Source organism: Falco peregrinus, chromosome 4 (genome assembly GCF_023634155.1).
Source record: "Falco peregrinus isolate bFalPer1 chromosome 4, bFalPer1.pri, whole genome shotgun sequence".
NCBI lineage: Eukaryota > Metazoa > Chordata > Aves > Falconiformes > Falconidae > Falco > Falco peregrinus.
This window is the reverse complement of record NC_073724.1, coordinates 84746187-84773810: the sequence shown is the minus strand read 5'-3', so window position 1 is coordinate 84773810 and position 27624 is coordinate 84746187. Positions and strand designations below refer to the sequence as shown.

The window sequence follows — 27624 nt, the reverse complement described above, 5'->3', positions numbered from 1 at the left end:
TTAAAATACTAGAGTTGTAACTAAAGAACAGATGTATCCAAAGTGTTAAAGTTTTTAAAAGCAGCTTGAATGTTTTGTTTTAATACTACTACTTTTAATTTTTTATAACTCAAGTCTTTTAGCTGTTTTAACAATTGTCATTTTATGATAGTTTAGCATTTATCAAACCTTTTCTTTCTAGAGGATAAAAAGACCTAGACAATCCTTTATCACTGTTTTGTTTTAGTGCAAAACTAGCTACTATTTTAAGAACTGAAACCCTACTTTGATTCTCAGGACTATGACAAGTCATTTGTTTTACAGTATTTTGTCATATGCAAAGGATCAAGTAGTTTATCACAAAAGTTACGTCAGGCAATAAGAAAAGATAGACTTATGAGCAAAAGTCTAAATAAACCAAAAAAAGAGTAAGTTATAGCTAAAGAGTAGACTGCTTCAATACAGTGTCTGTGCTCTGATAAGGATTTTGGTAGGGAAATAGGAGAACTATTAAAAATGTGCGAACGATGATGCTTAAAAAAAAATAAACATAAATTTTATGGAGCTTCATTTGGACATGGCCAGACTGACTTTCAACATGAAAGATTTATTACAGTAGTCATATATATCCTTAACTTAATTACATTTGGAAAATATTTTTGTAAAAAAGATTACATTTGTTAATTATGAATGAAGATGTCCAGCACTAAATCAGTAACATTGAGCAAAAATGAAAGGGTACAAAGCATAAAAAGATATATTTTAAATTAGAAATTTATAACCCACTTATTTATCATCTTGATATACAACATCCATATAACCACCTCTATAATATACTACATTTCCTTAAACTTTACTGAGATTAAAATGTTGTTTGATGGTAAAATAATTTTCACATACAGAAAAACTGCCCACAAAACTTTCAAAAAAGAGAAATAGTCAAGTGCTGTATGAATGTTTTCAATATTGAGTGTCAGGAAAAAAAAAAACAACCAAAAAACACAAACAAACAAATTAAGAAGCCGCTGATATCAAAGCCAGCTTTATAGTGTTCAGATAAAGTTTTTGAACTACTAGAGATGAAACATATTTTGAATATCAGAGATCAAGTATGAGAAAGAATTTTGACTAAGAAACATTCCAGTAATTAGTGAATGATCATCTGGATTATATGACTTTTGGAGTTTTTACATCTTTCAGAACTAGATTTAATTTCTAACGGGGCAGGGGCAGGAAGAGAGGGAAAAGCAGGGAGTGAGGGAGATGGAGGAGAGGCAGAGAATATATTTTATTTCTTAAGCATAAAAAGAGTAGGATTAAGAATAATTTTCTAACTTCAGAAACTGTGACATTAAGACACACTGAGCAATATTTAAAGCTACACAAAATTGATGAAAGCAATACATTTCTGGAAAGGAGGAGTACCATACTATCTGAGGTATCTTACATAAATAAATAAAAATAGTCATATGCTTGCAAACCTGCGTATGCTTTTGTTCTTCTCAGAATCAAGAAACACAGCACCATATTTTCATAGCGTGGCCATCACCCGTAGTTGTGAAGGTTTTTAAAGGCAGAAAGAGTCATATAACTGGATAATTAAATGTATTTAGTAACCTAGGCATATGTGAAGGTAGATATCAATTTTTTGAAGCAAATTACCACTTCCAAAGGAAGATGGGTGTCTTAAATGCTTTTTTGAGTTTAAACTCAGATGGTCCCCTTTTCAAAGTTATTACAGGCTTGTTTTACCCAGAAACAAGAAACTTGGATGAAATCATTTGATAAAAATGACTAGATCCAAATTTGCAAAGTAAATCTGGAGCCTAAGTTCTACTGAATTTTCCATTTGATTTAGGCTTGCAAGTATTCAATCATTTGTCAAAAAAATGCAATCTATACTCTTGAATCATTTATATGCCTTAAAAATCCCCAATACGTGGGACCTGCCATCCTTTTAAGAGTATGCCTTGTTATACCTATGACTGTGCTCATACAGGATACTGTGAGCATTTTTACTTGTATTCTATTACGCTGACTTTCACTCAATCAAAGTAGCTGCTGACATCACTGTCCTCTTGTAGGACATTATTCCTCACCTCACATTTGGCTGTTAAACTTTTCTTACCCTTTTCTTAAGTAAAATCGTTCAGTCCCTTCCAAAAGCAACACAAGATGACTCAAATGCTGTCTAAAAATATTTAAGACTCAATTCTGATGCCAAAAACTATATAGAGATGTTACTGGATGCACTGACTTTCAATTTACTCTACTGTTAATACCAATTAAAAGAGCCACAAGGTTATCAGCATAGTGTCAAAGAAGTATTTCTTAATATTGTTAACCATGCCAATTACATAGAGAATAAGATGGGGTTAGGTTGTGTTAGCTGTTTTAAATACACAGGAAATTAGACATTCTTTATCCCAAGTTATATACCATTGAAATGGAAATAATAGTCCACATTAGTAAAAAGGAGGAAAAAGTAGTAAACAATTCTCAATGGAAGTAAAGTTTTTCTTCCTAACTTACTGCAACTGATAGAGTATTTGCCAAATGTTCACATAAAATTATGCCATTAATTAGCTACCTATTAACAGTTTGATGATGTTTTTCCCCGGCGCCTAGACGCAAAAAAAAAAAAAGTATTGTGTTCTTTAATTAGTATGTATAAAAATTATCAAGATGCCATTTTTCCATAATTTTGATATATAATATTTATTTAGTATATACAGGCTGCTTCATGATATTGTTGAGGACCTAATTTCATTAAAAAGCTAAATTTTCACAACTGAAAAACATTGCTGAAGTCAAACAGCATGGGAAAGAGTCTCAGAGCAAGCATGGACTATATGAACTACTATGCCACATAACAACATAGCATATTCCATCTCTCAGCTTTTCATGCTATTTTAGAGAATTTTTACTACTATTCCAAATAAAATAAAATAAAGATACAAATCATACTTCTTCTGAGCATGAAAAAAACCTTGAAAAAGTGATGTAAGTGCAAACTAGAATAAACAAACAGCTTAGAGGTGTAAGTCACTCTGTTCATGCTAATAACCTCAAAGTAATAGTTTCAGTGCCAATATTAACAGCATCTTTGAACAAAATACAGAGAATTATATAATGATTATATATACCATCACTGGAGATGACAGCTCATGTTTGTTACTTCAAACATTGTTTAAGAGAAAACATCTCATTCTTCAATGAAGAAAGGAAAGTCAAGTCCAATTAGCTCAATGTTTAAAGATCTTTTAAACTTCCCTCTTGTGGGAAGAACAGCAGCATTCTAAACATTGCATAGCCTCCTCAGCTGGACCTTATTTTGACATTGCAATATGTTGGAAATTTATTTTGCAAGCTAAGCGCACAAATATAAAGTTGCTTCATTTTGACCTCTGAGTACAAATTGCTACATGTTGCAGTACAAGTCATACATATGAATCTCAAAGAGCCATAGGGTTAGAACTGATTCTGTGCCTCACTATTACCTGTATTTCTTTCTTCACTAATCAACATCCCTGCAAAAAGCATGTTTCTAAAAAATCTAAATTTACCTTTCTTGCATGTTTGAGTAGAGACTAGTATCCATGTCTCTACCTCACTTCCAGGTAAACTGTAGAGACTGACTACTTAAATTCTCTGTAATTGAAAGCTAGGCCACATTACTAGTAGATTGATACTAATTATTTTAAATTGACATTTATAAGCCACAACAGCAATAACTTGATATTCATCACAACATGTAGGAGTCCTGTCCAAAAGACAGACAATCTTAGTCTAAAGGCATAACTTTGAAAATCTAATGGATGCCCACCAAGATGACTGGGGAACACGGCACACAACAGGCAAGGTGAGGAGAAGAGAAGTGGGTTTGTTGAACTGTAAGAAAAGAAGTGTCAGGGGAACTTAATGTGGTGTTCAGGTACCCAACCGGAGGGTACAGAGAAGATGCAGTTAGGTTCCTCTTGTAGATGTGCAACAGAAGGCCAAGGTCACAATGAAAATTCCCATTAGATAAACAAGAAAAAAAAAGTTTTCACCATGAGGGTAGTTCAACACTGGAAAAGGTGTCCATAAAGGCTGCAGAGCCTCCAGCCTTGGAGATATTAAAAATTTAATGGGAAAAGGCCCTGAGCAACCTGGTCTAGTTGACCTGGCTTTAAGCAGGGGCTTGGATCACGTGACCTCCAGACATCCCTTCCAAATTATTTTTTTCCATGGTTCTATAATGAAGTATTTGTATTTAAATTATTTTATGACATTCTTCAACTTAACAACCCTTAAATAACACTGTGCATAGAACAACAAAAGGAACTTTCAGTTTCTTTCATCTCCACACAGAACCATAATGATTTTGTGCTTTGAATAAAATAATACAGAAAGGGAAAACATCATCCAAATCAACCCTAGAGAAGACAAGTGGTCACTGTGGATGCCCTAAGGCAAGATCCTGGATCATAACAACTCTAACAGGACACGGGAAAAAAAATACAAAAAAAAAGCCAACAAAACCAAAACCAAACCAAACCAAACACCAAACCTTTTGCCATCTAGTTTTTAACCAGAAGAACAGATTTGTGCCAGATTTGTGTAACAGATTTTAACCAGAAGAACAGATGAGATAGAGGTAGAAACAAATTAAAGAGAAAAATAGCAACTAGGGAAGAAACAGAGTATCATATGCTGTTCAATTATATACCAAACAAAAACCTCAATTTAGATGTGGACAATATGAATGCAGAAAACAGAGAATCTAAATTCACTTCCTTTCATTAAAAAAATAGTGTTACAAATATAAAAATCCCCTACAGTTCACAGGAAAAAAAGCTTCTTGCAGTGATTAGCCAAAAGTTTATGTTAGGAGGTGTGGGGGTCTGCAGCGAATCTGCAGATGAGTTAGTTGACCTTGAAGACTTAGTCGTGTACCTTTAAGACAGCCACAAAAATGTCAAGTATGTAAACAGGATGTGAAAACCCGGAACTTAAAACCGAAGCATACGGATGTAATGGCAACAGCAAGCAAGAAGACGACAGAAAGCCTATCAGCGCCTGCCACCTGGTACTATCTAAGATATATAAGCAATATGTAAAAATAATAAAGGTCCATTTTGTCTGACCCCAGCCAATCAGATAATAGTGGTTTTGAGTCCGTCTCTACTTGCGTCACCACAAGGAGGCTTTTTAACTACAGGTTTCTATTTAATGAGAAGCTTACCCTGAAATATTCAGATTTGAAATGTCATTTTCCTTACCTGAATCATGGACTCTGACAGCTGTGTTTCGTCTACTTCCAATATCATCATTTTGATTTCCTCATAAGGCACTCGGAAAGAGCCAAGGAAAATTGCTAAAACAAAGATTTAATACATAATGAAGAAAGCAAGATGACAACTCTCTCACAAAACACCAATTAAACAGGCTATAGCATGTACAGGTTAACAAACAGTATGCAAATTAATACAGATAAGAGATAACAATTTAAAATGTATTTTTAATTACTGTTTTACAATTTTGGCCTTCATCCATTTGTTATGCACAACATCCAGCATCACGGAAGACCTCCATAAGCAGCCAGTGACAAGTCTACTTTGCAGGATAATCCCTGCTGTTATGGTATTTTGTGTTGAGGTGACAATTACATTTTTTTCTTCAATGGTCTTGCCAGAGCTTTCTCTTTAAAAAGCACCATTAGCAGCCAAAACCATATAAACAGTTAAAAACCAAAATACTCTTATAAACAGTGTTTATTCATTCACTGTAATACAATCTTTTCTTATTTTATCTCTGCCACAATTTAGGAACCTATTCTTTACAGCACTCCTCTCTGCCAAAACGTTAGCATCATTATTTGCATATTACTGCACATTACTGTGTATTGCCTTCTTTCTATAAAGTATACAAGAGATGGCCAGATATCTTGTAGACATTATTGTCTTTCTTGCCAGGGGCAGGGGACAGGAAGCATTGCTTGATGTATATTTTGAAAATATAAATAGATAAATAGTTGTAAAGCCGTACGCTTGTACTTCAATATATACATAAGAGAATAATCTCAGGGGATAATTAACTCTTTTCTGGGTCTTTTAAAACATGTTTCAGTTGTATTAACTCACATATTTGGGCTTAACACAACTACGCACAAATTCTCACATTTTAAACAAAAAGTGCTAACCAGGCAGTTGGACAAGAAAGAAATTTTTATGGAACATTACTTTGCCATAAAATCAGAAACTACTTACACAGATTCTGTGCAATCTTTGGGTCTAAAACTTTTAATTCTTTGATTCGTTTCTTAACAGATTTCTTTTCTTCCAAATCCTCATCCTCTTTTTTCACTGTCAAAGTAAACATAAATACACTCATTGTTAACCATTAGTATTAACAGAAAACACTAATGAATTCAGAAAAGATATTTGCTATGAAGTGTAGTGAATTTACAAAGAAAAAATGTATCAGAACATACAGACAAAAAAACAAAACACAGGTTTTGCATTTTTTCTTTGCATTCTCAATATTTTTGCTCTTCAGTGAAATTTGTCAGCATGTTAGCCTTCTAGAACAGGATTGTTTTTTGTATATAGAGAGAAACTGAGTGAAGATGCTGACGTTAATTGTACAAATGGCCTAAGGTCATAAAAGACATAGTTAAAATACCATGAAACATATCTCAGTCACCCCGGCCAGGTGAGCATCCTGAACTGGATTTTAATAATAACAAATCTTAAAGAAGATATTTCAGTATGTCTCCACACTGAGCAATAAAGAACCAACCCAAAATTTAAGCATTTTTGTGACCACTTCTGTCTAAATATATGCACCAAAATTATTAAAGACAACTGGCTCATTAAAAATGCTTAAATTTTGGGTTGGTTCTTCATCTAAGAATATAAATGAATATACAACTATTTTCCTTATCTCTTCCAAAAAAAGATGTAATTTTAAATTTATGATGTAATCACCTTATTATAAAATGCCACAAAAATGAAGTGATTGTATAAACATACATTAACATGGCTGGAAATTTTAGCTTATTCTTTGTTTTCAGAAAATAATTCATATGAATAGGAATGTATTATGTAAGTTGAATTATTTTCGCATAGTTCACACATTGTCATACAAATTTCACTTAAACTAACAGCATAGGCTTGGTAATGTATTCGTAGGAATCACTGCAATTACTAGGCAAACAAACAAGAAGACCAAAACCACCCTAATCTTTCCTTAAATCCAATCTGATTGTCCTTTTTATTTTCTTCCTTTTTTCCCTTTTCTTTCTTTCTCCCCAGCATAAATCTGCACTGTCAAACGTTATTCACTCAATGTATTACTATTATCTAATTCTGTATAATATTTCACAAATTAAATTAGTTTCCAAGCTTTTACAGTAAGATTGTTCCAAATTAAGTTATACATCCTTCAAGTTATCTGGGAGTAGAAAATATGTTGTAACAAACATATGCTACTGACTTCAGGAGTTAGATATAGATGAGAAGTATTGTAAAGATGACATAGGATTAAAATTGCTAGCTCACTTGACAAAACTAGATGTAACATGAACTATCAAGAGGATTTCCCTAAACAGAAATTACATCTCTAAATTTTAAGAGAGATCTTTTGAGAGCTATGTCATTCTCAAAAAGTGTTTTTCTAAGCGCAATAAATTTTGCCTAGGATTAGGACACAGACTAAATGACCTCTTGAGGTCTTTGAGCTTTGTTGTTTAGGATAGTACCACAGATAAGAACTTAGACCTCACATAGAGACTGAAGGAACCAGATTCTAGTCCTTTCTGAGTTGGCAGAAACACAAATTTGAATCACCTTCTAAACCAGTTTTAATACTCTACCTTTGCTAGGCAACATAATGCTCCTCTTGAGGACACGTTACTATGCGGAAAAGAACCTAGTATTATGAAAAGTGAAATTACTGAGCTAACACATAAAGCAGACCTTGGAAGCAGGACTGATAGGCAAGTTCCCAGCAAATAGGTTACAGAGCCACAACCCTCCTCTTTTGCCTTTCTCCTCACCCTACCCACAACAATCAGTTGGCCTTGAATTTCTTTTAGCACAGATTTAACAGAAAGGTTAGCATTTTCGTGTCCCTGGAAAAATGACATTCTGCTCACTATGCACATGAAAGCAAAAGAAGTAGGTTTTAACCACCCACGTGAGAACTCAGTACCCTGTTCAAAAGGAACAGAAAGACATTTGAGCTGCTGGATCAAAAGGAGGTTACCACTAAAGCTTCACTTTTTTCTGGTTATGCTTTAGGAAGAGGCCTTGCTGAACCCAGAAGGGCATGTCAGGGGCTATGGATCTCAGGATCACACAACTGTTTTCTCCTGCAGTTACACACCTTAACTGACCTCTGACATTTCTTAACAGCTACATGCTGAAAACAGTGATTCTTAAAAGCATCACTTTGAGTTGCCTATCTTATGAATGCTAAAAATGCAGATTCCATTTGAAGACCTGGACATCTCTGTAGCACAGACTCCATGTGTCTTACTCATCTGAATCATAATGAAAATACAGTAATATTTTACAGCTATCTTGGAACTCTGCAAATCATCATTTTACAGGAAACAAAACAATTTCCTTAATAGTCACAACCAAAAAGAGTTAAATTATCTGAATATATTCATTTACTTAAACTTGCCCTGACAGCCTTGAACTGGATACTAACAGGGGTGAAGTAGAAAAAAATACAAATATGTTTGCTTTTCCAGCACTAGAAAGCAATGTTTATTTATTACAAGTCTTCTAACAGAGATAATACACAGATATACAAACATAAAAAAAGAAAAAAATAGCAAATCATGCACTATTTTAACTCCCAACTTTCAAATCCAGGGGAAAAAAAAAAAAGCTGCAGATGAACTAGCTAATTCCCTCTGGAATTTTCATTGAGGATGGGGTTACACACAATGTTACAGCAATACTTAAGACATCACAATCCTGAAGAAAAATGTATAAGCACAGAACATATATACTTCAGGCAGTCGTGCAGGGATTGTATGCAGAGTGATAAAACTGCACAACAAACTAAATTACTGCAAACTTACGTGATACTTCTTCAGGAGAATTCAGGTCACATCCTTATGTAGTTGGCAGCAATAAGAAGTAGAGCATATATATTATTTGTCTTCCCTATCGGAAAAGTTGCACTTTCCAATGAAAACTGTGATACCTCCTAGTGCCTCTAGAAATTTTTACTTCATTAGCTTATTAACTTAGAAGGGGGGTGGGGGACAGGGGGATGGACATGACAACAACAACCAAAAAAACACAAAGAAAAGAGAAAACTGTTTTCTATTACCAACAAGAAAAAAAGGGGAAGTAGTGCACTGGGGTGAAAAAAAGCAAACAAATTAATACAAAGATCTGAACAGGGGAAGTAAATATCTAGACTAACTGGAAATCAAAGAAAATAAGGAATTAGATTTTTATCTGGGGAGGGCACTGGGGCAGGGAGGAAAATATACAGAAGATAGAAAATGTGAAACATCTGCTTAGACTGGAAAAAGAGAAAGCAGCCTAGTGAAAGTGGGCAGCTGTTGCAGAAAAGAGGTGACTACTGAGGGAAATAGATGTAAGATGATGTACTAACAAGAGAAGAATTAAACCAAGGCATCTCAAAAATGCACAAACAGTTCTCACGGCACCAGAAGTTGGACCATCATAATAAACCATTAACTTTCTCAAAATTACATCTTATTTCAGGCATTATACAACTAAAAAGGAATGTTACGTATCAAGAATGACACATCCTTTCAAGTTCTGCCTATATGCCACATCTATTGCACTGGGGGGCATACACATGGCCCCAGCATCTGAAGCAGATAATTTTTAGTCAGTAGTGCCTCACCTTGTGCTCCAACTGCTCTGCCCTCTCAGGCTGGGAAACAAAGCGTTAGAGCACTTTGAAACACATAGAATTAATCTCCCATCATTCACAGTTCCTCTTATCTCCATGATGCCACATCCATATGGACATGACTCCAAAATTAACAGATGTGGTTGTCAGTGCACAGATGGACAAATACCTCAAAAAGAAGTTTCAGCTACTGGAAAGATTGCTTTTATTGTCTCATCAAACGTGTCCATACACATATTCAACTGTAGTCAACTACTTCCATCTGTGGCGACGACCTGACTGAAATTAAGAGTCCTGAAGGAAGTGGTGACAGGACTGTTTTACAAATACGACATCACAGTTGGAAGCCTACAGAATAGCATTTCATAAAAATATGGATTGAAACTTATGTAGCTACTCTGCAGATCTCTGAAACAATTACATTCTTGGTAGGTGCCACTGAAATAATCTACATTCATGAATTGCTATACACATTCCCATTTCTGCCACAGGTCTTGATGTACTTGATATAACCTGCTACCCATTACCTTTGTTGTAAGAAAAATCATGTCTGTGCATCTGTATGCAAAGAAAAACAAATCTTCTAAAATATATTATCATACTAAATAAAAACAGAACACCCTTGAAATACAGGCTTCAAAAGGAACTTGAAGGTGTAAATTTTTGTTTTAAAAAGCCTGAATTCCTAGTTCAGATGAAACTTGAAAACTGCATCACACAGAAATCTAAAGAACACCCAGTAAAGTTATTGTATCACTTTGTAACAGAGTGTATAGAAAATTATACAAGACCTTGCACCTCTCCTACCCTCTTAGCTAAGACAATAGTCATCTTGCAGTCTGTCTTCACTGAAAAATGAAAGAGCAAGGCTGGGGTCACGGGTTCAAAGGATATACCTGTACCTAATCTTGTTATGAAAGCAGATGCCTACCTCCTTTCTTTAGAAGTAAATGATAGCTTGTACCCCATAATGTAGGATATTCAAGTGAAAGACATGCATTCTTTATCCCCAGAAAGTTATCTGGAATCAAAGAGATCTTTAACAGCAAATGAGGTGGTAGCCAAATAGAAAATGCTGAAAAAGTTCTTAATTGTTCAGAGCAAAAATGTGGAATAATTTCCTATAAATCACAGAACTACTGAGGTTGGAAGGGACCTCTGGAGGTCACCTGGCAGGTGCCCAGGACTGTGTTAAGGCAGCTTTTTAATATATCCAAGGATGGAAGGGGAATCCACAACCTCTGCAGGCAACCTGTGCCAGTGCTCAGTCACCATGACAGTAAAAAAATGTGTTTTGTCATGTTCAGGAGGAACCTCCTGTGTTCCAGTTTCTGCCCACTGCCTCTTGTCTGTCCTAGGCACCACTGAAAAGTGCCTGGCTCCATCTTCTTTGCATCTTTCCTTCAGGTATTTATATAAATTGGTAAGATCCTCCTGAACCTTCTCTTCTCCATGTTAAACAGTCCCAACTCTCTCAGCCTTTCCTTGTAGGAGGTACGCTCCAGTCCCTTCATCATCTTTGTAACCCTTTGTTGGACCTTCCCCAGGATGTCCATGTCTCTCTCTTACTGGGGAGCCTCAAGCTGGATGCAGTGCTGCAGGTGTCGCCTCACCACTGTTGAAATCAGAGGTCTGACAAGGAATACATGGGGTTTTGCTCCACAACTACCATTCAGCAATATGACATGCAACAAAGCAACAAAAAGTTTAGCCTCCGAAAAAGGACACCGGCAAGCCTATTTCCTAGACTGATACTACACAGGTGCAATCAATCAACTCCACTTGAAAATTCCATACTGAGTTGCAGGGTTCACCAGCAGTTATTTGTGACAATCTGCTTCAAAACAGCAAAGAAATTCTAAACTAGATCCAAATCATTCTACAATGTTGTTGAAAACACCTGTTGGTTTTTTTTAATAAAAACAAGCATAAATGAGGACACTGGGCACAGCCCACATCAGTAGGAAGAATGCCTGAATGCTGAGAGGCCAGGAAGCTGGTCAATGCTCTTTCCAAACAGAGCAGCCTAAGGTTGTAGCAACACAAATGTTAGCCTCGGGGACTGTTCGTTGCCCCTAATAATCCAACCCAGCCCTTTAATGGGGTACGGACTATGTTTCAAGTACTATGAAAAAGCTTTCACACTCCATCTTATTTTACATCTACATATATCCAAAACTTGAAAAATCAGTATGAAGAAGGTATTAACTATGATAGGAATATAAATAATGTTTCACAGTTTTAACTGTCAGCTTTGAAAATAAAAGTGTTTCCATTACTTTACATTAAGTTTCATTGCAAACTCCTAGAAAGTATGGGTACTTGCTATTCTTCATGCTCACTAAAACACTTACGTGGAAAACATAATGGAAGGTTGCCAATGTATCCTAAGTTGCTGTTTATTCAGGCCTCTCCTTTTTGACAATTTCTGTTCATTGGTAACTCCTATCTTTGGAAAGGTAGTTGCTGCAACAGTGAGTATTTCCCAAGTTTTCTGAGCAGTTTGTAAGAGATTGTCACTTCTTACCTCCCTCAAACGTGTTCAGTCATGCACACGTGCACTGTTGCTCCTATATTGAAAATGGTACTGTTGAATTGGCACAATTCATGTATACAGCATAATCACTCAGTCATGCGTTATGATAACTCAAATTCATGCGTCATGGTAACTCATTCAAAATGGAAGATTTTACCACAACATTTCTCCAAGTTACATAGGAACTGGCATCACTGACAACAGCAAAGGTACAAATGTAATCAGGCATTTTATCTCCAACAGACTAATGCAAGGTAATTCAGAAGAATATGCCTCTATATTCAGTTATTAAATACATTCAATGACTTACTTTATAGATACTTTCACACAAAGCTTCTCTACAAATCAGCCTATTTTTTAAGTATTTCATCTTACCACAAAATACCCATCCCATTAAACTTGTAGGATTACATAATCTGCATAAAAAAAACCAACTGAAGCATATATAATGTAAATATAATCATTCCCCAACTCTCAAAAATAAGCGTAATATACTGATAATTTTTCTTAATAGCACTGTAAAAAATAAAAACAAAAAATCTGGAACATCTTTTCAGATAGTTTTAGCACATAGCACCTCTTATATTATTTAATAAAGTCTTTAATTTTCTGTATGTACATCACATTACATGCACAAAAATAAGTACTTCAGTTTACAGTCTTTACAATTGCCAGCACATGCAACTTGCCCATTAAAATACTGTACAATCATGACATGAATAGGCAGTCCAAGATTTAAAAAAAGCAACAGGTAATTAAGATGTATATATAAGTTTCTTCTTTGAAGGAAGACAGCAATAACAGGCATAGGCTGACCAATCACACAACAGGAACTAGCATGTGAATAAGCACACAGATTTGTATTAGTAGTGCCTCCACACCTTTCGTCTTCTTTTATAACCATGAACACACACTTTTTGGAAATTAGCCAAGTAGCTAAACTAAATCGCCAAGCTTTCTAAAGCAGTGTCATGGTTTAACCCTGGCTGGTAACTAAGTACCACACAGCCACCTGCTCACTCCCCTTTCACCCAGAGGGATGAGGAGGAAAGTTGGAAAGGAATGTAAAACTCGGGGGTTGAGATAAGAACAGTTTACCAATTGCAATAAAACCAAAACAATAATAATAATAATAATAATAATAATAATAATAATAATAATAATAATAATAGCAGTTATAATGAAAAGGAGGGAGACAGGGAGAGGAATGAAATCAAAAGGGAAGGGAGGAAAGAAAAAAAATTAGTGATGCACTATAGAACTGCTCACCAACCACTGACTGATGCCCAGCCATTCCCAGAGCAATAATCAGCAGCCCCAGCCAGCCCCCCCACCAATTTATACATTGAATGTGACGGCCCATGGTATGTAATACCCCTTTGGCTAGTTTGCCTCAGCTGTCCTGGCTGTGTCTCCTCCCAGCTCCTCGGGCCCCTCCAGCCCTCCTGCCAGCAAGGTCTGAGAAACCAAAAAGTCCCCGACCACAGGATTCCCACACCAAATCTAAAACACGGCACTGCACTAGCTATTATGAAGAAAATGAACTCTATTCACCTGAAACCAGGACAAGCAGAAATACAATCTTCATTTTATTTTGAAAACATGTTATCATACTGACTAAACAGTTTCTAAATAACGTTAGTTCATTCACAAAAAAAAAAAAAGACATTAAGCTCTCACGTTTTTTAATGGCAGCTGATAAAATTCTGAAGGAAAAAAATCAGCTCTCAAATCCTATTTCTTAAGAAGTAACTATCTAAAACCCTCTCACAAACACAGCATATACAAATCAGAAGAATGTTTTTTAGTTACAATCTGAACACCTGCTTGGCTCCCTACTAGAACCGAAAGTTTCAAGTTAAGACTGATAGAACTCCTGGAAGGATTGAAAACTTCACTAACTTTCCTGGGAGGGGAAAGGGGTTTATTTGAAATTTCTACTACAACGGAGATTGCTGAACAGGGAAAAGCAAAACAATACTGGTGTTCCCAGCAGTTAAGTTAAGAGTCTAGCTCCTGTAAACACATAATAATTATGTTGTTTTCAGACCTCCCCATTTTAAGATATATTCCTACCATCAAGACCTAGCTGCTTCGGCCTTACAAGGCTGATCCGTCACTTGACAGAAGTTACCAAAAGCAGAATAACAAGACCCAATTGCAGTTACACCTGAGATAAGGACAGTTGATTCAAGAAGCACCATAATCTTATTATATACACTGTGAAATGGAATGACAACTGTTCAGCTCCACTTTTTTGGGTCCAATATCTGAAAGGAGATAGAGAATCACACAAAACTATTGGACAAGGAGCCAGCATGGGTCAGATTAAGTGGGACAAGGCAACATAATGAGCAAGATCCAGTTAAAAAAGCAGTTAGAATCATAACTACACTGCTTGCCTCCAGAATACTCTTCATAAGAGCAGCTATGCTCTTGGATCAAAAGTCAACCTCTTCCAGGGATCAATAAGATGCACAGGAAAAAGTACAAGCACAAGTCAAGCATACACTTCTTTGCAAGTCTCCATATACTTGCCTTTCAGAGGCTGTCCAATTCCAGAGCAAAATCTTTTCATGTAATAATCCTCAACAGATTGTTCTTCCATGCATTTGTGTAATTGTTTTTAAGACCTAGTAAATTTTAAACACTGATGAAGTCCTCCAGCACAGCATTCCCATTCTTAATTATGCATTGTACAAAGAAAGATTTATTTTACTTCTTTTGATAATCCTGATCAGTTTTGCTGTACCTCTACTATACCTCTTATTAACAAGAGGAAACAAACCTACACAAAGTATGCAAGATGTGGGCACAGCTTGAACTTGTACAGTGACACTTACTTATTATTATTTTGTTTTTCTTTCCTAACAGTTTCCAAAATCCTATTTGCTTTCAACCATTACTGAGACTGAGAAGATTTTGCCAGTGTAACAGTAATTTATTAAATTGTTAACTAATTCTATTAGTGATTATCTACAATATACCTACCGTGGATATCAACTTTGCTAACTGTCAATCCTCAAACTCCAGAAACTTTTTTAAAAACTGTCATCACATTTTTCACTTTGTTTCCTTTCCTCTGATGCTGGCATAAGTTCAAATAACAGTTTATACAGCACAGGTCATATCTCAGCTTTTCATCCTTCAGTACCCATAGAAGCTGGGGTGAATACCAGCTGGTCTTAGCAATCTGTTACTGTCCACTTTATCGACCTACCCTAAAACTTCCTCTATTGACCATGCAGGTTGTGATTCAACCTCCAACACAGTGTTCCTGCCAAAGACCAGTTTGGAGGCAACATAACTGTTGAACAAACAGAAATCATTCTAAGCTTCAGCATTTGTAAGTAAGAAGAGGGGTGTTACTCAAACTTACTTTTTTTTTCTTTGAAGACAGATAAGCAGCAGTAAATCATACTTTTGCACTGCACTTTTATTAAGTCTTTAGCCATGTTCAAAATTCACTAGTATGAAAATTTTAACACCCTAGCTCTAACTCCGTAAAGCAGTAAAAATTAGAACAGCATTTGAAACATACTGAAGTATGTTAAATACAAGCTTAAGTAAAATGTGAATGAGAGACACTCCAAGATGTGGCTTCTGTTGCTTATAGATATTACGTGGTATATTAAATATCATTAATATGCTGCAGTATTTGTATTTCCCTAACTATGCTGCTGTTGTTTACAAGTAAGACTACTAGTTAAACAGTTATGATTTTTTAAATCTCCTAATGAACAATTCATTATTTGCTTGATACCAAAACTCTTTCAGCTTCACGAAATAGCTTTTAAAAGTTGGACAATTACTTGTTCCTAGACCAAAGTCCAAGGTACAAACTAATTTTAGATCTTACTGTGCAATTTTTCAAACTGTTAGTATTTATCATTATTTATTCACAAGAATAAGTAAAAATATCTTTTATCCCATTTATACCTTAGTTCACTACACTGTCAAAAGTGATTTACTACAATCTTTACTTTCAATTTAAAACATGTTTTTCAGCCCTTGAGTTTCAAAGACCAAAAGTCAGCACTGAACATAAAGCAATTCAACTTTTTTGCCTTCAGTTTCTCATACAAGCACCACTTTCATTCAAGTTAGGCTTTTAATTCAAAAGCACACACTTAAAGGTTGACTTAATGACTACAGTTCCCTTTAAGCAGACCTTAGGAACTTACAGACTGAAATATAAGCTTAAATTCTTAAAAACAAAGAAGCTGCTAAGAAGTAGAGCGTGTCTTTCAAACATCCCTATTATTACCCATTTCGCTTAACACTCCAATAGAAAACTGGCTGTAAGAAATAATTTCACAAGAGAGAAGTGGCATGGTCCTGTCCAAAACCAGGACAGAAAGCAAGAGCACACTCATAGAGTCATTGGACAAACTTAAATCCCAAGTTACTTGCACATTATTACTTTATCCTTGTCATTATTACTTTATCACTGTGTGATTGACAAGATCCCCAAGGTAATTTTCTCCAGTCAAGTAGGATTTTAAAAACAGGATTTCTATAACACTTCCTGTGACCAGAAAACAATGTCCCATACCAAAAAAAGATATATAGTGCAATATATTTTAACACTTTATTTCCTCCTCCTGAGTTCTGCAGAAGTCTTCTCTATTCTTCTTGACTGTCTTGTTAGAATAATTATCTTATCATGGTCTCTTTTGCTTATTCACCTCAAAGTCAGTGTGAAGTTTTCCATTATAAAAATTCCAAGACAGACAACAATTCAAGTGCCTAAAGTCTACAATTTTGCAAGTTTTGATCTGTGGACCACACAAAACAGAATGTAAAGGAAGGGGAAAAACAAACAAAAAAAGGTTCCCAAATCTCAACTTTGTAGAACACAGAGTATGGCAACAAAAGAGTAAGCAACTAAAGAGTTAGCGGAATCTTCCTGCATTTCCTGTTTAAAGCTTCCCCCCCCCCCCCCCCCTAAAATTTGAAATTCTGAAGCAAATTTAAAATATTAAAATATTACAGTAGTCTGCAAAATCATTACTGAAAAAATCTTTATCATTCACTACATTGATTTAAATAGCAAGAAAAGTTATAATTGTGCAAAGGAAAGACAAGTCAGAATACTTTTCCAAATTAAAAAATTAAAAAAAGAATGCCTTCAGATGTAAATAATGACAACATGCAATGACCATTGATTCCATTACTTCCAAATTACCTAATTGCCCTCAGAGGTTTAGACAGAGCTTGTCTGATATAGTTCTGTTATTGAACATACTGCATGCTTTCCAGTTAAGACATAATATGTACATTTTTACATCCATAAATGTTAACAACTTCCTTTTTTAATCTTGGTTTTATGCAGCATATAGAGGAAATTAATGAATTAACTTTTTTGTACTACTGCTGGTCTTTAAAGTCATATGCTAGACCAACCTAAAAGATGAAAATATTTTGGAGGATTACAGCTCCAGAGTGAGTTTTAGCAAGGTACTCAAGAAGTTCACTATAAATTTACAGTTGAAATACCTTTTTATAAATATGGAATACAATTATTTTTCAGATAGCAATCTCTGACAAAGCTGAAAGCATTTTTTGTGAGATGTAGTAGTTTGCTAGCAAAGAGCTTATTTTATAACAGACATGAAACACTCTACTTAGTGTATCTCAATTAAAAAGTCCTTTGGTTAAAATACACAAAGGCACATTTCACATTGAGAAAGACATACTGTTTTCCTATCTAAGCCACGTTAAACAGATCTCACTTCAAACCCAAATACTTGGACCATCATTAGGAAAAAAATGCTACCTTAACCACAGATTTCTTTGTTCTAAATTACTCTTTGACTTGTGTAAATTTCCCCACCCATTTAATTAAAAGTAAGTATTTACACCAAATGTGTGTCTATGTGTAAGAAAAAAGATTTCTGAGCATTACTTTGTACTAAGAAAACTACACAAATCACCAAATGAAACACTGAGGCAGCTTCACCCTCCTGGGGGATTTCAGCAACTCTGACATCTGCTGGTAAAGTAGCATGGTGAGCTGTAGGCAATCCAAGAGACTCCTGGACTGCATTGAGGATAACATCTTAAGCCAGGTAACAGACAGCCCTAGTACAGGGGATGCAATACTGGACCTGCTGGTCACCAACACAAGTGAGCCACTTGGCTACATCAAGATTGGAGGCAGCCCGGGTTGCAGTGATCACACACTGGTGGAATTCACAGTCCTGAGGGATATGGTTCAAGTGAAGAGTAAAGTCAGCATCCTGAAATTTAGGAAAGGAAACTTCTGGCTCTTTAAGGACTTAGTCAATAGGACCCTCTGGAACACTGCCCTCAGGGACAAGACTGCAGAACATAGCTGGCAGATCTTTAAGAACACTTTCCACAAGACTGCAACAGCTCTCAATCGCCAGATGTAAGAAAGGGAAAGGCAGTAAGATGCTGGCATGGCTAAGTCAAGACCTGATGGTCAAACTAAAGGGTAAGAAGGAAACGCACAGGCAGTGGAAGCAGGGACAGGTGTCCTGGGAAGAGCATAGGGACACTGCCCAGTTGTGTACACTGAGACAGGAAGGACAAGGTGCCGATGGAGGTGAAATTGGCAAGGACGCAAAGAATGGTAAGAAGGGCTTCTACAGGTATGTCAGCCAAAAAAAATGAAGGTGAAAGAAAGTGTGCCCTCACTGGTGAACGTAACTGGCAAGCTAGTAACAACGAACGAGGAGAGGGCTGAGAGTCCACAAGTTTTCTGCCTCAGTCATCACTAGCAACCTCTCCTCCCACACACCTTTCAAGTGGACGGACGTCAAGGCAGGGACTAGGGGTGCAATGTCCCTTCCAATGTAAGAGAAGATCAAGTTCATGACCATCTGAGGTACCTGAACATACATAATTCTGTGGAACCTGATAAGATGCATTCAAGTCCTGAGGGAACTGACTGTAGTTGCCAAGCCACTCTCCATCATATCTGAAAAGTCACAGCAGTCAGGTGAAGTCCCTGGTGACTGGAAAAAGGGAAACATGGCACCCATTTTTAAAAAGGTTAGAAAGAAGGTCCCTGTCAGCCTCACCTCTATGTCATCTACCTGGACTTCTGTAAGGCTTTTGACACAGTCCCCCACAAAATCCTTCTCCCTAAATTAGATACATATGAATTTGATGGGTGGACTATTTGGTGGATAAGGAACTGGTTGGATGGTTCCACCCAGAGGTTAGTGGTCAGCAGCTCAATATCTGGATGGAGATCAGCGATGAGTGGGATCCTGCAGCAGTCTGTATTGGAACCAGCACTATTTAACATCTTCATCAATGACACAGACTGTGTGATCAAGTGCATCCTCAACAAGTTTGCAGATTACACCAAGCTGAGTGGCATGGTTGACATTGCTGAGGGGATGTGATCCAGAGGGACATCGATAAGCTTGAGAACTGGGCCCATGTGAACCTCATAAAGTTCAACAAGGCCGAGTGCAAGGTCCTGAACCTGGGTCAGGGCAACCCCCAGTATCAATACAGGCTGGGGATGAAGGGGTTGAGAACAGCACTGCAGAAAAGGACTTGGGGGGTACTGGTGGATAAAAACCTGCATATGAGTCAACAATGTGCCCTCACAGCCCAGAAAGCCATCTGTATCTCCTGCTGCATCAAAAAAAGTGTGGCCAACAGGTCAAGGGAGGACATTCTGTCCCTCTAATCTGCTCTGGTGAGACACCACCTCGAGTACTACATCTAGCTCTGGAGTTGTCAGCCCAGGAAAGACATGAACCTGTTTGATCATTTTTGTGGCCTGCCTCTGGACCTGCTCGAAGGGATGGAACACCTCTTCCACAAGGACACGCTCAGAGGTTTGGGTTTGTTTCACCTCGAGAAGGCTCCAGGGAGACCTTATTGCAGGCTTTCAATACTTAAGAAAGATGAGGACAGACTTTTTAGTAGGGTCTTTTGTGATAGGACAAGGGGTAATGTTTTTAAACCAAAAGAGGGGAGATTAAGACTAGATATAAGAAATATTATTTTTTTTTTTAATGTGAGGGTGCTGAAACACTGCAACAGGTCACCCGGAGAGGTGGTAGGTATTCCATCCCTGGCAACATTCAAGGTCAGGCTGGATAGGGCTCTGAGCACCCTGATCTAATTGAAGATGTCCCCTGCTCATTGCAGGGGAGCTGGACTAGATGACGTTTAAAGGCCCCTTCTAACCCAAACTGTTCTACAATTCTATGATTCCACAAATCACAATATGCAGACATAGTACAGCGTTGCCGCTAATAGATGGGAAGTCCATCCCTCCCCTCACACACCCAGCTTTTCTCTTGGCTGTATGCTCCTATATTTTCTGAAAAGCTCACACAATAATCAGGCTGCTTCAAAAACGTCTTCAACTCACTAACAGGACAGAAAAATTATCAAGCAAAAAACAAAATAGTGGGTAGTTTTCTATCAAAGTAGCAAGTGTGCACAGCTTGTGGAGTAATCTAACCGGCACCAGAGCAGGGCAGACCATGTAATCAGGAGCAGAGCAGAAAGCGTAACTCAGGTCTCTTCCCTCAGCATGAGTGAACTGACGCATCTGCTCAGTTGCTCACAAAGCACTATCCCATGATCCCAGTTGAGCAGAAGCTGGCACTGCACCTCAAAGAGGCTGTTCCACCCTTTCTCCCGACACTTTATACTGACGAGCGTACTTCTACCTGTATAGTGAATGCCAGAAGCCAGTTTTCAGTTGTGCCACTTCCCTGCTCAGCTCACTGCATAGCCACGTAAACACTCATGTCAAACGAGAAAAGAGAATTGGATGGACACACACCCCCATCTAGCAGCACCAGATTTACTTGTAACTGAAATAAGGCACAAAAAAATCACTAAACTGACTACCACATTAAATTATAAACAAATGTTACATATTTTCAATTAAACATTTGTTTTGACTTCAGGGTTGTTTCTCTCATAACAGTACACTGTAACAACTTAATAACATAAACATTTTTCATTATTGATGTGATCTTTGTTACTGTAGGACGTAAAGTTAACAAGTACCATCTATATGTACAGCTAAATTGAACATGCTTCTGACAGAAGAAAGATTCCATTAAAATCTCATCTCCTTCCCTTAAACTATGGTTTTAATACCACTTCATAAATCCATGCAGTGTTTTAAAGTCTTACCAGCAACTCAGCTCTCAAAATCAGCATTTTACCACATATCCTTATGGATGAACAATACTCAAGGTATTCTCACAAACGAGACACTTTATACTACTTATTACACAAAAGTAATTTCATCACAGAACACGTATCGCACTATACAGTATGCTTTTGTAAGTACTTTTGCTGAACACAGATTTTCAAAGTGTAGTTTATGTGTTCTGATATTATTTTAGTTCTTTTATTAACCTCTAATCTCAACTTAAAACAATTCAAGATTTTTCCAGCAGGGAAACACTGGATCAGGTTTTCAATCTAATTCATCAAGTGACTGCACAAAAAAAACAGGACACGGCAGCAAAACAGACAGGGGATTGCAAGAGCAGGAACGAATGATCTGACACAAGAGGGACAAAAAACTTACTAAGCTATCACTGTCACCTCATAGCACTGTCAGTGCCTCACATACCAAAAAGGCAGGGGCAGAATTAAACTGACAAAGAACTGATTATTAATTTGTGGGAAGAAAGAGGAATACACGGGAATCCAAACTGAAAGGGTAGAGGGGAGAGAACAGCAAACTGGGATTACTAGGGAGGACCTGGCGTATCCTGAATGAAACTGAATGAGGAAGCCATGGTCAGCAGTGGACTGCCAAGTTACACAGGCAGTGGGAGACCAAGGACATCAGAGAGAATAAATAGCACTTCCTCACACCAGTCCTTGAAGTATCTCTAAGCACCTGAAATACCCTGAAGTATGCCTGGAGATCTAGATGGGTGGGTCACTTCTACCAACCTAAGATACCAGACACCAGTACATAACCACGCAATGCAGCATCTCTAGATCTCCAAGATGATGGCATTACGGTGAATGGCAACCTGAAAGTAACAGTGGACTTGCACATCAAATGCTTGAATTTGAACCTTCAGAGCAAGACTGCTTATTCATTGTTACAACCCCTGGAAGCCGGGAAACCTGGGAGGCACGTCAAGAAACAGCCAAATCACTGGGGATTTCCCATCCTGCAGTCTGCAGTCCAGCACCTCCCTCACGCACTACTGCTGCATCTGCTGCTCATAAACATTTACCTTATGTGGCGTATGGGGATGGGAGAGAAGATGAAGGAAATCAAGTCTATCCCTTACTTGTAAGGTTTTGCAACAGTAATACTAACTGTAATGTCATCTAATAAATGTAAGATAGGAACTCTCATGGTCCAGAGACCAAGTCGCTGCCATATGAAAGCACAACTTATACATTTTTCATATTTTTGTTCAGTCTACAGTCAAAATACTGAGCTTTTTTTCTTAAAGATGCATTCACAAGGTAAGCATACCTGAACCTCTCTGATCTAGCTGACTGGAACCAATCTGCAGTTTAAATTTATTCATGACTATTTTATACCTATTTCTCTTGGTTTAAATAGTTCTTTTCCCTTCCTAATGCTCTTCTAAAAGAATAAGAAAACATCTCAGCACTCAACATGATCTTTGCTTTTTCTTAATTAAAGATTTCAAATCCATTTAATCTCTTCACCTGATGATGCCAGCAGCTTTTATGCATCTGTGATTTAATCTGTCTTGAGTCTGGGACAGTAGAACTGAAAGTCACGTTACAAAGCGTGACTTGTAAACATATTAACGACGATGTTTCACTACCGGAAAAAATTCTGTGAAATCCAGTATTTGTTCTGCTCTTCTTCCCTTACCTTTTTTCTTCTTTTTTTTTTTCCTTTCTTTTTTTGTATACAAATGATATATGCATATACATACATACATGTACATAAACCCAAGTAAAAAAAGCACAGGTTGTAGTACTAACCTAAACTTTGTGTTTACACTGTTAAATTTTGGGCATAAGCACCTCTTATTTTAGACTCTGATACCCTGACCACAAGGTAAGGCAAGTTCGATACTATGCTCTTATACAATATCAAATGCATTTGAATGGACTGGAGAAGTGTTATTTGATTTCAGACAGCCACTTTCTGAGATTATTTATTACCAGGTTGTTTGCTTGTGACACAGGTACACTCGCACTCACACTTCCCATTCACAAACACCAGTGCCACTCTATGGTACTCTGCCACTTTCTAAGTAGTCAGTCAGCTACTATAGGTCTCTATAATAAAGTATTACCAGATGGATGCTAGCAAGGGTACACAATTTCTTATTAGAAACATTTTAATGACTGATACAAAACTTTAACATAAAGGTTACTAGCTGCTATTCCTCTACAGTGGCTCTCTGTACTCCCTGCCCACCCGCCCCCGCGCCTCAGCTCCCTCCCAGCATCAGACACAGACACTGTAAAATAAGTAGCACGCTGTTCAATACAGTAGCATTTAGCAACATGAACGAGGAATTAAACATGATGAAATTCCTTTATGTGTCAAAGGTTCTGTTTAAACACAGACAAGTGAAGTTACAGATTAAGGGGTTTTGTACAAAAAAGTTACTATGGTTCTTAATTTGTAGATCATATATGCAGCATAAATATCTTGAGACGGCTTGAAATGCACTTAACTAGAAAGAATTATTTCAGAATTGATGGACTTAAAAGTAACAGCAAAATTTGCCAGTCGTACTTCAGTATTGGGTTTTGTTCCCAAATTTCATTGTGCTTCTACTACTCATCCATCATTCTTATCTGTGACATCCTAACCTCCTACTACCTGAGGGTGCTTCCAAACTGCCATCACAGTTTCAAATATGCAACCAATCACTGAAACTATTTAATAAATAATTATTCCTAAAACTGTTCCTTCAGATACTCTAGTAATAGCCTCAGACCAATGCATCCTTTTTTGATATTCTACACCTCCTCTTGAACTTTCCTGTTTTACAAGTCTGCAGTTAATCCCACTTTTCATTAATACTGGCACAGTGGTAATTCAACTGCAGTGCAGGTTAAATCTATCACACTTACTTTGCTTAGAAAAATTATCTTCTCAAAAGAAATCAGATTTTAGCAACTGTCCAACATAATTTACTTTTCATATGCTCTATCTGACACAGACACATACACCCCTTTTTTTTAAAAAAAATCTATATCTTTGATTATAATTTTGTAGACAAACTGTTCGTTATTTCTGCATATCATTGACATTGGACTAACAAATCTACAACACAAAGAGATTTTTGAATTTAACTTATAGAAAGGCAATAAGCCTTTCTTCCCCAGCAAAAATAAAAACCTCTCAGTATTCCCTTGCTATAACCACATAATGATGCATGATTCTCTTGCAATCATCACTAAAAATATGTATATACCTTTCCTAGTCAAAGCAATGAAACGGATTTGTATAATTGAATAAAGGAAAAAAAAACCACAATAACGCTCCATAATACAAGTTAAATTCAAAGTCCTTATGTGCACAAACAACCCAAGTATTAGGCTGAAAAAATATGGCTTCACACAACATTTTTCATTTCTAAATCAAGCGCTGTCAATCAGCACATTTCTTTGTGTGGTCTCATTAGAGTACATTGCCTTAATCTCAACATTCATAGTAAAGAATGCGTAAAGCGTAACTGTATCTACTTAACCTTCATCAACTGGCATTCATGCACCCTCATTAATTTTTTTATCTCACTTGCAAGCATGACATGGCTCATACCAGAACAATAACTTGCTGATAATTGTTCAAGACAACAGCTGGACATGAACAGTGCAGAGGTGAACCTTCTTATAGATTATAGGGTGCCTCAGTGAATTACAATTAGTTTAAAAATTATCTGTCCTGTCCAGCAGCTTTGAAAAGAAGACATTTCATTAGCAACTGAAGAAATCCTAACATATTTTAGGCTTTAATGACCCAATTGCATTGCATTTTCTAAGACAGAAATTTCTCTAGATCACATGAGAAATATTGAAATATGTGAGCTCACAGCTCAGCAGAAGATATAACGTTTATGAAATTGTCATGTGATACAAACTGCAGCTTAGTTTACCATTCATTATTATCTAATTTAAATGCTAATAAAAACGCAAAAATAATTTATACATTTCCCAAACTACAAACCATCTTTACAATACTATGCCTCATACTAACTTTACTGTACACCTTTGAAAGAAAAACAGTGTCATACTTCAGAACATAACAAAAGAATTCAGATCAAGTACACAGCGTTAAACCACAAAGGAAAGCATTGCTGTACAGTTGAATTTCATAACAAGCTAAAGGAAGATAGAGCTTTTTATTTTCTTAATATTGTTCTTTCTGTAGGGTAAGAAAAAAAGTTACCTCCCAATTTTCCAGTCTCCTCCTTCAAAACTCAAAATATAATTTGCTTTAATTCAAAAAAGGAGATATCAGTGGAAAAACCAATATCTCTGCCTTTCTGTGACAAAATACTATAATCCACCTAGTCCAGATTATGGTTATTGTAACATACTGATAGTAAAAAAAAGCTAACAAGATTACCTATTTAAAAATATGTTAAAGAGCTCTCAGACATCTATCCCTGTTAACAAACTGTTGTGTGCTGATAATGTACCCCAACTCTTCAACAAGAATCAATTCAATGCTGCACTATCTCTTGCTTTTCCTGCCCCAAAACTCAAACATTTTGAAAATCAAAAGATAACTTTCTGTACTCTTATCTCCAGTTTCTGAGGAAGATGGTAAAATGGAAGTGCTCCATTTCATCAACAGAAAAATCTCCATATCTAGAGAAACATTATTTCTTAAAAATTATTCATACTTAGAAGGCTGTTTTCATGATAAAAATGTGTTTTCCTTTTTATTAGTGTTTAATTACAGATATCTACAGAAATTACTAGACTTTTTTTGGTAAGATAAAAAAATAAATAAGTTTGGTGATGAAAGAAAAGTTATAAAAAGGAATGAAGATTTTCAATAGCAAGTCTGGCTTCAGATGCAGAAAAAAACCCTGCAGTTGAAAGTCCTTTTCATAGAAACCTATATCCTGCCCAAATTCTTCACTTCGGAACAAGCTAATACATGGGACTGCACCAACAGACAGTGATGTGAATTTATACAGAAGGTAATTATCTAAGATTTATTTTTTTTTTTTAAACCAAACAACACAACTATCATGGTTTAACCCCAAAGCAACTAAATACCACACAGACACTTCCTGCCTCCCTCCATCACCACTCCCCCTAGTGGGATGGAGAGGAGAATCGGAAAAAAAGGTAAAACTCATTAACAATTTCATAACTGAAATAAAGTAACATATAATAAAAATAAAAAACAACCACAACTGCAGTGAAAAGTTGAGAAAGAGAGAGAAGAATTCAACCCAAAGATTCAACACAAGGGGGGGGGGTACACTCTAAAAAAACAATCAAGCAATGCAAAATGCAATTGCTCACCACCCACTCTGAACGATGCCAAACCAATTCCTGAGCAGCGATTGGAGGCTCCTGGTCAACTGTCTCCAGTTTATATACTGAGCATGGCGTTCTATGGTATGGAATATCCCTTTGGCTAGTTCAGGCCAGCTGTCCTGGCCCTGCTCCCTTTGTGTGCCCCAGCTCACCAGCAGAGCACGGGAAACTGAAAAGCCCTTGCCTTAGGGTAAGCACTGCTCAGCAACAACTGAAACACCAGCGTGTTATCAACGTTATTCTCACACCAAATCAAAAACACAGCACTGCACCAGCTAATAGGAAGAAAATTAACTCTATCCCAGCTGAAACCAGGACACCAACATATTTAAATGAAAATTTCCCACTGCCATAGGAAAGAGCATACATAAGGACAGTACGGCAGACAGAGCAATGTGTCTATTCCAAAGAGAAAGTTGGACAAGTATCATTAAAAAGAAACAAATCTAAAGAAAACACAAGACCTCGTTTTCTTTTCTGCATCAGGCAAACAGTGGTAAGCATCCTTCAGGAGGCAGGAAAGTTTTCAAGTAGAGTTTAAAACAAGTTGTTTATCAATGAATTATTTTCTGTAGCACCCACCTCCCAAAGGCAGCACCAAGTAAAAAAGCACTATGTGTGTGATACATATGTATCTGTATATGTGATACATATATCACTATACTGTAATACACCAGTATTACTTTATGGAAAAAAAAAAAGTAATTTGCCAGTAACTGAAGTTCTTTGAGATCTGT

General features: G+C 36.7%; 1 protein-coding gene across 4 annotated transcripts in view; it reads right to left on the bottom strand.

Moving 5' to 3' along the window:
• The window catches only part of DIAPH3 (diaphanous related formin 3), a 246028-nt gene that overhangs the window by 131890 nt on the left and 86514 nt on the right, over nt 1-27624 (bottom strand). For 3 of the 4 annotated variants that reach the window (XM_055802324.1, XM_055802326.1, XM_055802327.1), the window contains 3 exons: nt 9059-9091; nt 6231-6326; nt 5244-5338 (listed from right to left, as the gene is read on the bottom strand). In XM_055802324.1, coding sequence (XP_055658299.1) covers nt 5244-5338; nt 6231-6326; nt 9059-9091 — 224 coding nt within the window. The remainder of the gene's footprint in view (nt 1-5243; nt 5339-6230; nt 6327-9058; nt 9092-27624) is intronic. The other variant, XM_055802325.1, reaches the window with a different exon arrangement.